A 17,430-nucleotide genomic window follows, 5' to 3' on the forward strand; every position below is an offset into this window, starting at 1 on the left:
GGCCTGTAAACCACGACCAGTTAGTATTACCCCAAATTAGACTCAGCAGGAGATTGATACAGAGGATTATGAGTGGGCTGCCAATCATAACTGGCCTAGAGACAGTGGATATAAAAAGTGTACACATCCCTGTTAAAATGCCAAGTTTTTGTGATATAAAAATATGAGACCACAATAAATCATTTCAAAACTTTTTCCGTCTTTAATGTGACCTATAACCTGTACAATTCAATTGAAAAACAAATCTGATAGGGGAAAAATATAAAAAAAAGTACAATAAGCTGGCATTTTAACAGGGATGTGTACACTTTTATATCCACTGCAGATGTCAAGAAATTCACCCTGAGAGCAAAGCTCAAGAGGTGAATCTTGTCATCCATTTAGAACACAAAATAAAGGGTTATAACACTTTGTAGGGTATAGAGCTTTATCTGTTCCATGTACTATAGTTACAGGAAAGAAAAGAAAACTCACTACGTGTTTTGCCATCTTTCAAAGCCATAGCACTTAGTGAACGCGATCAGAAAGACAGTACAAGACATTTGGTTATGTTAGAAAATGTCAGGAACATACAACCAGCACAGACAACAGTCAGAAACAAACCTGTTTTTTTGTTCTGCTGTTTGCTGATCAGTATTGGCAGGTATAACTGCCAAGCATGATATCCCATCTTAACAAGTGAAGCAGGAAGTGTTTAACATTTGTTAAGATCAGATCTCTCAGTATAGAGCAGCTTAATTGGTTTGGCTTTTTCCTGACACAGAAGTGTAATCACTGCCCTCCATGCAATACAATATTGTTACGCATATTATCAAACTCCTGATATAAACCACCATATGCCCATTCCTACTGCTTTGCTCTGCTCAGCCACAATAGTTATCAGAAAGAGACTTTTAGTTATATTTAATTGACCAAATTCAAGAAATCTGAAAGACAGTTTACATAACGGAAATAATGACCGTCTTTGTAATGAAGTAAATCAATTCCAGCTTTCTTCTATGGAAAGATCAGTATTCCATATGAATTATCTCCTTACTGGATTCTGGTTATGAAAAGAACTGCAGATCTCATTTCTGAATCAGTTCATTCCGCTCTAACATTTTCAGTCAGTAAAAGATAACATTGGCATTTTCTTCACATTTAGTTAGGTCCTTAATGCAACTGATGAATTTTATGAAGCAACTTGGACTTGACTAGGAATTGCAATTTTACTTCCCATGAACATCAAAAAAGCTCATCTTGATAAAGAAAATGCACTTGATGTCTGGGTATACTGAATACATTTGATTTGACAAGCCATTGATAAATGGTCTCTTAGCAGTTGCATTTGTCTGTCTTCTCCAGTGTATTTCCTCAGTTCCCCTAATTTCTCTATTGCTACAGGATAATTGAAAATTAGCAAAAAAAGCTTCCAGATATTTTTCTGACCAGTCTTATTTGTATAGGTAAGGTTAGATTATCTGCTACTTATCGACTGCCAACTTTATACCGAACTTGGAAGTCATACTCATGCAAACACCACTCTCGACAGTCTAGCTAGAACATTTTTGGAGACATTTACTGAAAATGCTTTATGATTGCACCTAATTAACATATCATTCATTTACTACAAATATAATCTTAGAAATTCTGACAACAGCTGATACCTCTTCAGTGTTGTGGAACATTCTGAAAACAGTTTCAAGTCTTTTCAGAATGCAACATTAATGAAGATAAACAAAGGCAATAGCTGTAAACAATGTACCCAACACAAACTGATTTTGCAATACCCATTATTTATGGTGGCATGATAAAATGAAGTACTTAGAGGAGTACGGATTAAAAAGGATTCTGCTATGATATATAATTAAATGATCTGGATGGCAACTACTTCCATATAGGAATGATTTCTCTGTTCAAATTTACTATGTAGCCCAGTGTTCAACTGTCTGAGTTTGATATCCAAAAAAATAACCTCCATACCTAACTGGATGTCATCAAATTGTACGCCCATATTGTTGACCTGTAAATCTTCCACAAACTGGGAGGCCACATCCATAGGGCCTTATTATTATTTTTGTGTGCGTGAAGGCCTCATTTAATGAAAGTTTTACCCTATAATGAATTTTTAAGGATACATAGACTTTGCAATATGGATGAAGTCTTTAATCAGGAAATTTTGGAATCTGAAAAAATGTTTTTAGATAGAGGTTATGATACTAGGTTAGTTGTGGAAGCAAAAGCAAGGGAAGTATTGGTAATGTTCACAATGACAGTGGGCCTACCTATATTTTAGCTCTTATACAGGCAATAATAAAATGAACTCTAATGATATTTACTTTGTCACTACTTTTAATGTTATTAATGACAAAGTTGTGAACACTGCTCATCAGTTTTGGCCCATTTTACTCAGGGATAAGGAATTGAGCTTACTGCTGCCCAATAGACTGCAGATTTCTTACAAGAGAGCTAGAAATTTAGGGGACATGGCAGTATACACAATCAGCTTGAACTCCCCATTGTGGGACTTAGCACAGAAATGTCAGTACCTAAAGGCACTATACCCTGTAATAAATGCTCTGTATGCAAAAATGTGGTTAATTGTTTTAAATATATTAATGGACATTATTTTTCTGTGAAATTTAATTTTAGCTGTAATACTTGTGTAATACACTTTGAAGTGCAGTTGCATTAAATATTATATTGCTGAAACTAGTAGAAGTTTCAAAGTGCGTTTCCAAGAGCACCTAAGAGACATAAAAAAATGCTAAAATAGACAGCCCTTTAGGCAGTTACTTTCTTGACTTTCATAGCTCAAACCCTGATTATATCTGGGGTTGTGTCCTGGAGAAAGTCCAGGTATCTCTGGGTGAACTTATTAGCTTAAATTGTAAGCTTCGTAGAAAGGAAACCTCATATAACTTAAAATTTAACACAAATAAAGATTTTGATTGGAAATCTGTAATTTAATTTAATTAGCAGTGGGTGTGACTTCTTAATTTTACTTGAATATTGCCGTGATGTTTGTTACGGCTTTTTACTCTTTGAAGGCTGAATAGCAGAGGAGCTAAGCTAATAAATCTTTGGGTTTATTTTTTGGCTTGTTCGTTGCCCATGGTATTTCTTCTTCTAAGAAAGTGTTGGTGCCTGTAGAGCTAACAAAGCTTTGGGTGTGTTTTTTGATGTTACTGTTTATGTGCAAGTCAAAGTTGATGTTTTCATCTATAATAATGCCTAGTAGTTTAGTGTGTGGGACAACTTCTATAGTGGAATTATCTTGGGCTTGTATAGTGAAGATTTTTTTTTTTTATCTAGGGGAGTGGTTTTATAGGGGTAAAAAGTATTAATTTAGTCTTTTTTTTTCAGATTTACAGCAAGATGCTTCTTAAGCATCCAAGATTCAGTAGAGGTGAGGGCATTCTGGGTGATTTGCTGGAGTTCAGAGCTGGAATTAGCAGTGCATATTATAGTACAGTCATCAGCATACTGGATTACTGAGCAATGTGGGAGAGTAGAGTGAAAGTTTTAATAAAGATGCTAAATAAGAGAGGACCAAGTATGGAGCCTTGGGGTAGCCCCGTGGAAGTATTCAAGAAAGGACAGTAAGATTGTTGCCATTTGGTGGATTGCTGCCTATTAGAGAGCTAACCATTGAACCACTGTAGGGTAGGTGGGGAAATGTGGAGGGAGGATAATTTAGAGAGGAGGATAGTGTGGGAAATTGTATCAAAATCTTTGGAGAGGTATAGGAAAACAGAAGCAAATATTTTGCCAGTATCCCATGCCCGTTTAACTGTATCAAGGAAGGAGAGGAGGGCAGTGGTGGTGCTGCGTCCTGGTCTGAAACCATGCTGAGTGGGTGATAGAATTTGGTTTTCAAACAGGTGGTTAAGGAGTTGGGCATGGATGCATTTTCCAGTATTTTAGAAAGGGGTGAGAAAATTGCTATGGGCCAAAACTTTGTGGTGTCTGTGCTGATGCCTCCTTTGTGTAAGGGGAGAATGTAAGCTTTTTTCCAGATGTCTGGAACTATGGATTCTTTAATCCATCTGTTAATGAGTAAGCTGATGGGATAGGCTACAGAGTTTGCAGCTAGCTGCAGGACGTGCGGGGGTAGACTGTCAGGAGCCAGAGTACATGGTTTTAGCTTAAGTAAATTTTTTTTTATTGTGGCGGTGGGTATGGGAGAGAATTTTAGGTTGGAGTCAAGGGTAGTTTTGTTTTCCGGCATGACTTGTCATCACCTGTCTTGGTGGTGGAGCTGTTAACTGTAGGAAAGGTGGTGGTTAGGTTAGCTATGGTGTCAATGAAGTAGGAATTGAAGAGGGTAACAAGTTCGGTGGGGGGTTTATGTGGGTCAGGGGATGGGTTGCTTTGAAAGCATGGGTGTGACAGTTGGTTAATGGAGGACCAGAATTTTTTGGGATTATCTTTATGTTTGCTTTGTAGGTGAAGGTAGTGGGCTTTCTTACCTCTGGTTATTAGTCGTTTTGCCTGGTTATGGGGTTGCTTGTACTGTAGTAGAGTTGAGGGGTCTTTATTTTTCTGCCATCATTTCAGATTTTATCTCTTGCAGACATGAGTTCTTTGGTGGTTTTTGAGAGCCAGCTTGTATGGTTATGTTTTATTCATTTTTGGTGGGTAGGTGCTTGCCTATTTAGGATGTCTATGAAAGCTGAGTACTCCAGTAGCAAAACCAAACAAATGTACTGACAGTACACCAAGTGGTACAGTAATATCTTGTAAGCCTGGCATTAATTGCATGACAAAAAGACAGTCTTGTGGTTTCTGAACATTAACTGCAGCATTAAATTTAAGATAATCTGGTTTGAAGCCTTTGGTTATCAAAACAAGACTGACACATTTAAATCATAGTTGTGTGATATTTGCTTCAATGTAGCTTCAAGACCTTCTGCTTAGCCTGCAGAGTTGCTTAACATGACATATATCTTGTTTTCATCTTCCCAAACATGATCGGTTATGTTTTACTTTCAGTAAACTAGTCTAAAAGCCCTTTTCAACCACAACTGGGGTCCAAGATGCAGCACACCAAGTATAAAAAAGGCTAAAAAAATGTGCGTGTATAAAGCAGTCATGAACATACAAAGTAATAAATTTAAAATTAATAGTTCCACTAAAATGTGCAACAGTTATCAGCTGCAAACTGTCTTTAAAAAGATCCTTCAGTGTTGACGTGAAAGACTATACATGAAACAAAACAGAACAAATTAAAGTCCCTAAAACATTTATACTTCTATTTCTCTGAGAGACATTCTCATTTTTTTCTTGAAGTTGTGGAAGTTTTCTATATTTCTGGTAAGAGATGGAAAGACATTCTATAAGGCAGGAAAACTTTCAGAAGTTGTGGAAATTTCCTCTATTCCTGGTAGGAGTGGGTAAGCCATTCCATAAGGCAGAAGAACTTTCTGAGGACAAGTCACCACTAATTTTACTGAAGACTAAAGCCTCTGGTTAACAGAATAAAATGGACAGTGAAAAAGTGCTACTGTGAGTTTTTCAGCTAAAGGAGGGGAAATGGTTAGGATGCAACTGTCTAAAGGAAAGCATACCAAGGTAATTCTGATGCTCTTGAAGGGACAGTAGCAAGTGTATACAGAGCAGGGTTCTTAATTTGTCTAGTTGAAAGGTAATGACATGGGATATTTTGAATAGGGGGGTTGAAAACGATACAGGCTTGGTTTAAGTTGACAAGTAATAAAAGGCAACAAAGTATTCTTGGTGAGAAATGACTATGCCAACTGCTATAGCTTTATTTGCTTCTATGGTATGGCAGTAAAACATGTTTTGCAATTGTCTGAGAATGTTATCAAGGAGATTTTGAGCATGGAACTTAAAAATGAAAGGAATCGATATAATAAAAAAAAAGGTTTTGTGTTTAAGTTTTCACACCTGTGATATGAAATATTCACAAGTGTCTTTAAATAAGATGGGGTCCAGCAATCTTTAATTTATACTGAGAGCAAACAATGTAGTTACTGAATTTTTGGGTGATCAATTTGACTGTGATAAGCTAAGTGCAGACTATTTTCTCAGGCTCAGCATCCAAGGGACTTGGGCAGAGTATGCTGCAGCAATTAAATGCCTTTGATACACATCACCCAAGACGTTTCATGCAAAATGAATTTTTTTAATCCATTTTTAAAGCACATTAAATTGGTTATGACTGTCAACAAGTCCACAATCCTTTATATAATCTCTAACATTTTTACTCTGTTGATAAAGTAATCTGTACACCATTTGAAAGGGTACTTTATTTAATCATTATCATTTTACATACAACCGTTATTTTCCTGTTTTTTCCGCTAACTCTTCTAACCTGTTTATGAAGTGTACAGTCTTCAAGAAAAAAAATGCTCTCCCTCAGAGTTCCTAAACTGCTGAACCTTCTCAATTTTCATTCTCAAATGAACTAACCAGTCCTAATAATGCAGGGCCTTTAGTCATACATACACACAATGATAGCTTTTCATTAATCAAATTACTTCAAATGTTCATTATTGGCAGTGTGATTTGATAGTGAAATTTCCACTCCTTTGGACTTAACAGACTATCTAATACATGTAAAGTCTGCCTGGTTTCCATGTGGCCTGAACTACATTCAAAGCTGACATAATGCAAGTATATTTTTTCTCATCTTCACTGTACCAGTCTCTATATTTGTAGTTAGCCTACATATAGCATAAAATCCCTATTTGTAGTTACTAGCACTTATGAAGGCCTGGCAAGAAACATGTCTCTATACATCCAGGAGACAAGCATGAGCTTTTATTCAGTCTGAATAAGACCACCTACATGTATGTATTTATATACACACTATATATAAATATTTATGCTATGTCCAGCAACTCGAGATTGAGTCTTGATGACTTGACAGACTAAAAAATTAAAAAGCATTCAGTTTTGTGCTACTCTGATGAGATCCTCCAATGTTCAACCCATCATTGTTGTGCTCATATGGAGCTACATCATTGGTCTACTTTAAATTAATGAAATCCCACTTATAAATAAATGATTGAGATGATAACTCCAAACCTGCAAGTAAACGAAAATTCACACCACCAATATTTACACCAGGGAAAGGAGGCAGTTGGCCAACATGGACAAAAAAACAAACAGAAGCATATCAAACCTACCCCAGTGGGGGCTTCGATCCGCACACCCCCAAACTCCCCCTAACTAAATATATCAACTACTAGTTTGCACTACAGTAGGGAAAAGGGCAAACTCCCGAATACTGGCTGACTGCCTCCTTTCACTGACGAAAATATCGGTGTTGTGGGTTTTAATTTAAATGCAAGTTTGGTATTATCATCTCAATCATTTAAAATTCAGATAAGTGGGATTTCGTTAATTTGAAGCAGACCCATAAATACATACATATATATATATATACATATATATATATATATATATATATATATATATATATATATATAAACATACACACACACACACACACACACACACACTCATATATACACACACACATCTATATACCTACATATATACAAACGGGTCTACTTTGTTTTGTTGAATCTCATTTTACCCCGACCACTTCGCTGAAAACTCAAATTACTGAAAACTCATTTCACTGAACTGCATTTAGTATATATGGCACTGTGTAGAGTACTGTAAGGCAAGTAAAAGGTATATGCCCTTTTCCCTACTGTAGTGCAATCCTGGAGTTCGTATATATATTTGGGGGGGATGTGAGGGGCAGAGAGAACCACATTGGGGGGTGTGGGGGGCATACCCCCCACTTAGTTTGAGTACATATTGCCTTCTGGAGAGAGTTAGTCACTGGTGTTGTAACAATGCATGTCTATTGTTTAAAATGTATTGTTTTGAAGTTTTTGTTAAAATACAATATAAAACAAACAAGGTGCGGGGAGGCGATGCTTAAACCTCCTGTTGTAATACCCCATGTCTTCTTGAATGTCTCTACCTCCCTTCCTTAACAACCACACTTGTAATCTATTCCTTGGATTTACAACCATATCTGGGAAAAAGTACTTGCAGACACTGAGGGATTAGTTTGTCCTTAAAATCCGCTGCCTATGCCACCTCCTTTGGTGTGTCCTTTCTATTCAGTATATTTCACATCTTCCTGACATTATCTTGTACATCAACATCATGTGCCTTCTGCCTTTTCTAATCTTGCATAAGAAGAGCTGTAACTCCCCTAAATCTCTGGTAATACAGTTCCCCCCTCCCTAGTCCACTTGCCTTGCATGGCCTGCCACCAGATTCTTTCCAGGAGCCTGATATCCCTTTCCTTGTATGGTCTCAGTACTGGAGGTGTAGTCTGACCTGGACCATGCAGTGTGGAGGCACTACTTTTCTGTTTATGGAGACTTACTTCTCAGAGGTTATACAGCAGCATTTGTTGGCTGCTACCATTGCCCTTTAACCCTGCTCATAGTGGTCCAATCAAGATGGGACCACCAACACTGCCTTTTTTTTGCTCTTCTGCAATTAATTCCATTCCCCTACCAGATACAAAATACAATATGTAGGCCACAGCAAGTATATCTTATCCACTTCAGCTCTTTCAAATCATTCCCTAAAACCCAGCCCCGATGTGCCCATCTTTTGTGTCATGTACAAATAGGATGATCTTGGTTTATCTGAATAAGTTCATTTTTCTGGACAAAAGTGCTAATAAAGAAGCTTTTTTTCTGAAACAGTTGCTTGGGTTATCTACAGCTTTACTGCATTCCTGCTTGTGTTATTCTGTCTTCAAGTCCCCAAGGACTACTGCACTAATCTTTGATCTGATTAAACTCTGTCATGAGGTTGCCATCACACTGGCAGATTTCTGAGGATTCTGGGAAGTAGTAGTTTTAGTCTTTGTACTATGTCCTCCTTAAGAATAGCCAAGTTCCATCAAGAACCTGGCATCTGCCCCACCGTTCTCCTCATTTTGCCCTCCCTCATTGCAGTACTCCACCCTCCCCTTAACTTTATTACTGCTGCTTTTATCCAAATGTCTTCAATCTCTCCCATCTTCACTCAGCTCGGTTAGGTCTTTCATTTCCAATTTCCTTTATGTATTTAAATAGTCCTTGTTTTACATTCTGATCCCTTCACCCAACTTCCCTTTCATCTATTACATTGGCTGCCCTTTGTAGCTTCTCTGTCCCATGCGGTCTTCCTCCGCCTATAGCCCTCATCTTTTGCCTTAAGTGAAATTCTCATATTCTTATGCAGCAATATCAGCCTTTTATTTTTCTCTCCATCACATGCTTGCCCAAAGCCCAATTTGCATTCGTTAGTTTACTCTCTCAGCTTGTTCTCAGTCTCCTAGCTAAAACTTAATCCACTCCACTGGCTCAGCATAATCCATTCTGCCAAAGTCCAATCCCGCTGTCTTTGTGTTCCTAGCCTTCACTCTATACCACACTACACAGGGACATGATCACTGCTTATTAATGATGCCTTAATCTGAATACCCATGACATCATCTGAACTGGATAGAACTACAATTAGAATTCTGCCCTTTCTGACAGCTGGCTGAAGCACTAATGTCAAGGACCAGGACAAGAATCTTGCTCCTAATAACCTAGAACTTGGACTAAGGGAGGTTATGACACATCAAGGATTACAACATATATTGTGTAAAACAAATGTGTCCGTATATATACAATCCAATTAAATGTTTCTTGGTTTGCCTAAAACACTAGATCTGTGCACAGAATCTGTGAAGCTATACTACAAAATGCATAATTCAACTAACCTTATGAAAGCAGCAAAAATTGCTTGATTATTTCAGGTACTTTTTACCTCTTTTTTTAAAGGCTTCTAGAGTGGTTATCAATCTGATCTAGTCTGGGACACTGTTCTAAGACGGAGGTGCAGGTCTCTTAACTTAGGTCTAATTAGTGAAAGTACTACAGGAGTTTTTAAAAAAATAAAGACTGCTCCTTATTTATAACTTTGGACAGGAGCTTTGATGAATACATTTAAAAGTTAGAGTAATTAACAAGGAAAATGATTCTGACTGCAGTCGTTTTGCAGTGGTGCTCTGTTTTAGTGATTAGGTATGTGAATCTGAGTTCTGATTTTTGTTTTGAATGATATTAGCATTTTGTGATGATGGTGACATCATACTCAAGTCATGGCAACATTACATTAACAATGACGATCTGCTTAGTATTACTTTATGTTGTGTAAACATCGAAATGATGGATACTACTTAATAGCAGATACAAATTGTTATGAGCATGCAGATTTAACTCCCACATTAATACCACCCCTCTTTTGTCCTGCTTCCAACTTTTTTCTCCTCCAGTATCCTCACCTCCTCTCCCCGAAATGTTGTTGGGCAATACAAAGCTATCATCCCTTACTCTACCTCAACTATCAGAGCACTCAGTTCAGGTTTCAACCCTGCCTGCTCCCAGAACATTTACTGTGTTCTTCCACCTACGACCATACATCTGATGCCTGCACTCAGTTCAGGTTTCAACCCTGCCAGCTCCCAGAACTTTTACTGTGTTCTGCCACCTACGACCATACATCTGATGCCTGCACTCAGTTCAGGTTTCAACCCTGCCTGCTCCAAGAACTTTTACTGTGTTCTTCCACCTACGACCATACATCTGATGCCTGCCTTTGTATATATTGCTACTCTTCCCTCATCTCTCTCCTCTGTCAATTTTGACTAGCATATGTCCAGTATGTCCAGTTAACTCCACTTACACTCCACCTCGCCATATGATTTTGTGATACCAGCAGTGACCATCATATCTCTCAACTGTCCAGATTTTCGCAGAATGTCCAGACTTTTGCCTCATATTTTGGTCTGTTTCTCTTAAAATTTGTGGCTTGCTGGCAAATTACTGACAACTGAAATTACTAATGATACACATTTGAGCTTCTGACCTTATATCCTTTAGAAAATGCATGCTGATACAAATCCTACCACTCCATCATCTTTCTATGTTTATAACAGCAATATTTAAATATGTTTCTAATTTTGCACCTTTGTCTCCCTATCATTGTAGGCTTTGTCTAGATTTCTTGTGATAAAAAGTTGAGAGGAATGGTGACCATCTTTCCCTACTCCTTGCAGCCCAACTTCCTCTTCAAACTCACTGTAGATTAGGACTGCCCAGCCATATGCTGAATCACCCTTGTCTGCTCCTCTGCTATGTTCTGAATTTCTTTTTTTACCCTCTGTCTTCTGTCTAAACAATGACCACCTATCTGCTCTCCTACCATCACTTTCTCTATTGTTGAGGCCCCATTTTCTAAAGGAAAAAAATATATATTCTCAGTGTGTTACTTTCACTTCCACATGTACAAGACACAGAAAAACCCTTGTACCAAAAAACAAGCCAGGGAGAATTATGTCAGGAAAACAAGGAAACAATGGAAAGAAACAGCCCCAGTCAGGTATGTGGTCAATAACAGAATACAGGAATTTTTATATAACAGCACCACAGTGAAGACTTTCAGATCTTGTTGCACCTCACAAAAATGGCATTTCACAGGATATACTTAGGGTTACCACCCATCCCACTTTGCGAAGGACAGTCCCTCTTTGGGCAGTTGTGTTCTGCACAAAAATTGTAAAAATGGCAAATGTCCTGAGATTTTAGGACAAAATTATTTCCTATATTTTATGTAATAGTTGCATAAAAAAGTTATTCTGTATCTGAAACACCTAACTATTATAAGAAACAGAATATGCAACTAAAATGCTAAAAGTATAAGCTTTTATTTAGGCAAAAAAGTGAAGTTCTGCCCTTTGTATTGGCCATGGATATGCTTTGCCCTGCAAAATCTGACTTTTGTACCAAAAATGTCCCACTTTGGGCATTTGAAAAGGTGGCAACCCTAGATATACTTTATAAGCATTATCTTAAATATTTCACCATTTTAATCACAATCACCTTGAGATTCTGATTCAGACATTCCATCATATATTTACCCAAAAGAGCCTTCCTTTCCTCTACTCCTTGTGGGGAGTCAGGTTTGCCTCCAGGTCCTAATTATTCCGACAATGGAGTCACAAGCAGTTCCCAATCATCTAGGCAAGAGGGATCACATCCAGAATGGCTTTCCAAATTATTCTAGTGTTCGTATTATACAGACATTTAGGTCCACACTAACTCAATCCAACAAAGGTTCGAAGCAGCACACTACCCAGAAATGTGTACCAAGCCTGCTTTCACTTTTCTGGCACATCTTCACCATCTGTCAGTGGTCTCTAAGTTCATATATACTACTTCATCAGCTATACAAAAAGAAAATACAATGGAATGTTACACAAGCATTCTAAAACAGTGGAGACAGACCTAGGTAGAGTCCATCACTCCCTGTTTAAAGATGACAGACCACATACATCCAATGCATAGCCAACCTTGAACAGCAGCCCCATAGCTAAGGAAGGGTAAAGGGGGGGGATGCCCCAGATGCAAGTCATTATGGGGTGCAACTGGAAGTCTAGTACTGGCATTTGTTACAGGTGATCATTCATTCAAACAGCAGTGGTTGTTTAGTGATGCTCTCTGCTACACTTCAAAGAACTGGATGACCTTTCTCCCTTAGTTTTGGAGGAGGACACCTTTTTTGGTCCTCAACTTTGGCTTAAGGAGGTGCCATTCTGGGGGACTGCCCAGCATGCCAGTTCACGTATCTGCATCTTTGCTTAAGAGAAGGTATGAAGAAAAGTATAACAGCAACTCCTCAGGACTAAATATACAAAAGATGTGCATCCTTCCAGTGTACCTCTACAGGGTCCAAAACATTTCCATATCTACCACGGTTAATAAAGTTGATCTACTGCTTCAGGCTCCAGGATGTCACACTTCATAAGACTATCCAATCCCAACTCTAAATTAGTCCTTTAGATTCTGAAAAGCCCAACACTTATAACAGCTGAACCCTTCTTTTCAACCTGTACTCTGTTGTTATGTGGAGTTTTCTAATTTCATAATGCTATTCTACTTTCAGTTATCCTAAATAAACCTCTCGGCAAAGGTCATTTTAGCTTTTGCTAATGGTACTTCTGAAATTGCACTCATCACTCCTAGTACCTCTAATATGTGGGAAGTTTTTCTATTCTTTTACTGTTTCAGTGCCATGTTGTTAAATTATGTGGGGAGTCTTTCAAACTCCTAATTTGTTACTGAGGTACACTTCATTCACTGACAACCTGCTTAACCTACTTCAAAGTGAAGAATTTAAACAAACCAAAAAATTCAGTATTTAAAAATCAAACTTCAAAATGCTAAATGAAAACGCATTATTGAATGCAGTGTTATACAGGGCAGAGTTTTCCTTTAATACCAAACTGTAAATAAATATAATCCTGTAGGAAGCAAAAATAAAAAGGATTGGAGAAAGTTTTTCAAATCTTCCAAAGGTAAAATAATGTCAATGACACTGACATGAATAAAGCTACTTAGAAGTTAAATTTTATCCAAACTTCTGAGACTTATGTTAAAGGAGTACAAGAAAAATGTGGTTTACTCACTGAAGAACATCAACATACATTATCATTCGCTATTGCAAATGAACACCAGGAAAGGAACTTCAAAGATGGAAACAAGGGTGTATGGTGATGCAAGGAAATTGGGTACAGAAGCCAAATGGATTTTGTCAAATCTTTTGTCTCTTACTTGACAGGGACATGGGAAGTGCACAATGAGAAATGGGACCCAAATAAATTAAGCATGCACCCTACCACCCAATAAAAACTAGAGGATTCAGAAAGCAATTGTGAAAAAGCCTTTAACCTCCAGTACAATCTCCCTCAAAATTCCTTCAGGAATCTTAAAAGTGACGGTAATCGTATCAGATGATGACAACAGTCCTTAGACAGCATATTCTCCTTTTTCTAAAGTCTCAGATGGACTTACATCCTGTGTTACTGACACATCAAAGACTTAATTTTCAGTTCACGTATTGCTCCTAAGCAAAAAACAAGCCAAGTGGTTGTGTTTAGTAATTTTCTAACCACAGGCACACAGCTGAGAAAACTGCTCCAGTGAGTATTCTCTTGATACAAACATAGATTAGTTTTGCTAAAAACACGAGCAAGTGAAGACTCCTAACCCTGTTTGTTCTAAAAGCAGAATGTTGAAAAACATGAAAAATAGTGCCCGACTCTTCCTGATGGTCTTCCCAATGTAATGATATCTTGGAGTAAACTCAAACCAACAGGAAGGTGCTTTCAAATGTGTTCATTAGCAGCAGGGCAATCAAAAGTAAGAAATCAGCTGACTGTAGGATTACACCAGTGTGCACTTAACTTGCCAAATGCAAATACAAGGCTGCTTACTTACCAACATCCAAAACTGTGGGTGTGAGTACTGTAATGTAGGAAACAAAACTACAAACTTACCAGATGGGCACAAAAGCTGTTCTTATATTCTCAAAAGGTACAGTTAGATTTCCTAAGCAATCTTCTTCTCCAGGTATTGTATGGACACCTTTCTCAAATGGCAGAAAGTTAAGTTACTTAAAATCCACCCCCAAGCCAATTTCACTGGCCAGAGCAAAGCCTCCTAGAGAATGCTGACATCTATGAGGTCACTGAGACCTGGTTTAAAGCCACTGGTAGTGCAAGGCTATAACGCATTCAACACATTTAGACCAATTACTATACAGACAAGGACTAAAGGTGGAGGTATGTCTCAGGTTTACATCAAAATAAAATGTACCTCATGGCTGGTCAAACAGGATAACGCATTTCAGCTTCTCCACATTCGAATCATCACAGGTAAAATACCATACCATGTTCTTGCAAGCTATAGGTTCTCCTCTCTGACCCAGGAACCCATTTAAACGTACTGGAAACACACCATCCAACCCAATAAAAATAAAGGACGTTAATTACCCTACTATCAACTGGGAAAAATATACAAACACCAATCATACAGGTACAGAGATTCCTAGATAATGGATCTGGTTCTCACCAATATGGGATAGTGCTACACACATCCTAGTAATGTCAGACCTCAGAATGGTCTAATTTGAAGTAAAAATAAAGCCTGAAACCCCAGCTGGAATATTCAGGAACTATACTAAGGCTAACTCTTCCTTCTATTAAGTGATATGACAGCATTTCAATCCCCATAACCTCTGAGAACACTGTCAATGCAGAATTGTTCACAGAAACCCTATACAAACATGTTAACAGCTGCATAGAGGCAGCTGCACCTCACCAGAAAGTAGTACAGAACTAACAAAAAAAAACAAGCACCCTAGTGGAACCACATCAATAGTCTGCAGAACAGAAGGAAGAAAATTATGGAAAAAAAAAGGTGGTGTGGCACCCAGCAGGATAAAAGCACTCCCAAACTAAATAAACATCTTAGAGGACAAATAAAATCTACCAAGCAGGTAAATTTGGCATTCCAGGTCACGAACAACCACAAGATATTCTTTATCTATGTCCGCAATCTCAAAGGCAGTACACAATTGTGGGCAGAGCTCATTGTTAATGGAGCCACCTATACTGAGCCAGAAGGCATAGCAAACCTACTGGTCAACAAATTCAGCTCCAACTTTACCCCTCAACCTCCCCTCACAAAATACCATCAAATATAACTCCCCCACTATCACAAGGGAATAGATCCTTGTTGCTCTCTCTAAGGCCAAGAACACTGCATCAATGGACCCAGATAATACTCTAGAATGCCTTCTAAATAGCATGAAACAAGACCTGTCAAGCCCTCTGGATTTGCTACTTAATTGTAGCCTCCAAACAGGCTTCACATTTCACAAATGGATAACAGCGACAGACAACCCTCGGCACAAAGGTGAGTCATCTGTAGAACCTGGAAACTACAGACCCAAAAGTCTCATTAGTCTCATATGCAAAGCCATGGAAAGAATACTGCAAATGGTCAATAATGACATGAGAAACCTCCAGACATGGGACCCAACCCAATCTGTTTTTTTCAAGGGCAGGTCACGAGTACTCAACCTGGTGGACTTCTTTGAGAAGGTCACCAAAGCAACAGATGATGGCAAAACTATTCACACTGTGTACCTTGACCTGGCCAGGCACTGGACACAATACCCCAACTCTGACATTGTTTTATTCAAACTTAAGAGGTTAGGTGTAAACCCTTATGTCACCTGGAGGACAGCCAGCTGGCTCACAGACAGGACCTAGTAGTTAGAATTGGGGAGTTCACCTCTACAAAGAGGCCAGTCACAACCACAGTCCCTCAGGGAATGGTCCTGGGACTGCTCTTTTTGGCATTTGTGCAGATGACTGCAAATTAGGAACAGTCATAGAGCCCCCACTGACACAAATGTATTCCAGGAAGGGTTAACGCATACAGTTAATTGATTTCAGACCAATGGACTAAAACTGAATGCTAAGAAAGGCATAAGAGTATCTTTTGGGAAGTCATCCACCCCTGGTAACTAGCACATTGAATACACAGTAGTCAGGTTCTTGGGGACACACACAGACAGTCATTTTAGCATTTGACCATCGCATATCTACAGTAGTGAGGAAATCATTCTATGTTGTGCAGTTTACAAACAAAAGTATGACATCTAGGTTCAACTCCACTGTACTCCGCATTCGTCAGACCTATTATTGAGTACAAGGCTCCCTTTGGTATGCATGTAACAAAGCACATACAACAATTAGAACATCCACAGAGGTTCCTCACTAAAGAAGATTACAGGGCACAAGTAACATGTGCTATGCAGACTGCTTCAAGGCCCAATCCCTGTACCATATCTCTTACAGGCTGTTGAGGGAAGATCAATGCCTGGCATACAAGGTATTGTAAGAACCTCCATACCCGCATACCCGCAAAACAAAAGCAACAGAACTGCCCATTTTGAAGACTTACACCTTTGTCTGTGATATAAATAGGACCTGCTGAAGAGATAGGCATGTATCAGAGAGATTATACCTTCTCTTGGACAGGCTCGCCCATCCACGTGAAGCAACGTTCCTTCCTATCCCAGTTCCAGTGCAACTTGGACAATTGGATGGGAAACATGAAATTCATCCCTGGCTTGGTACCTATGTCTCTAATGGACACAAGCAGTCTGTAAATAGTTCATCACACAGGTCTCTGCTTGTAAATGGTTTAATCTCCCATACCCCTGCTTACACTTATCAAGGGTACCACAACATGTCAGAGATTTGGGATGCATGGTTAGGCTTACAAAGGCCCTTGGGATTGTTAGCCTAGTATACATCTATGAACCTATGTACTTAAGTGAAAGCAGGAATCAAATGTACAAATCCAGGAGATACAAAAGGTGAAACACCGATAGAGAGTTCTTAAAGTCAAACAAATAGGTGCTGAAAATAAAGCCACATCTAAACTGAATGTCATTAATCACAGCTTCTTACCAAAGGCACTAAAAAGTTGATAAAGATCACTGGTCTTCCACTCCTTGGGAAAGGATACATGTAGAACATTCTCTCTCTTTGGTTGCACT

At 38.5% G+C, this 17,430-nt stretch overlaps 1 protein-coding gene across 1 annotated transcript in view; it reads right to left on the minus strand.

The window, feature by feature from the left end:
• Positions 1-17,430, minus strand: part of PARN (poly(A)-specific ribonuclease) — a 1,015,251-nt gene that overhangs the window by 350,442 nt on the left and 647,379 nt on the right. The window contains exon 19 of the mRNA XM_044088915.1: positions 17,342-17,428. Within this exon, the coding sequence (XP_043944850.1) occupies positions 17,342-17,428 (87 nt within the window). The remainder of the gene's footprint in view (positions 1-17,341; positions 17,429-17,430) is intronic.

The sequence above is a fragment of the Protopterus annectens genome, chromosome 12.part0 (assembly GCF_019279795.1).
Source record: "Protopterus annectens isolate FY-2018-M chromosome 12.part0, PAN1.0, whole genome shotgun sequence".
In the NCBI taxonomy this organism is placed as follows: Eukaryota; Metazoa; Chordata; order Ceratodontiformes; family Protopteridae; genus Protopterus; species Protopterus annectens.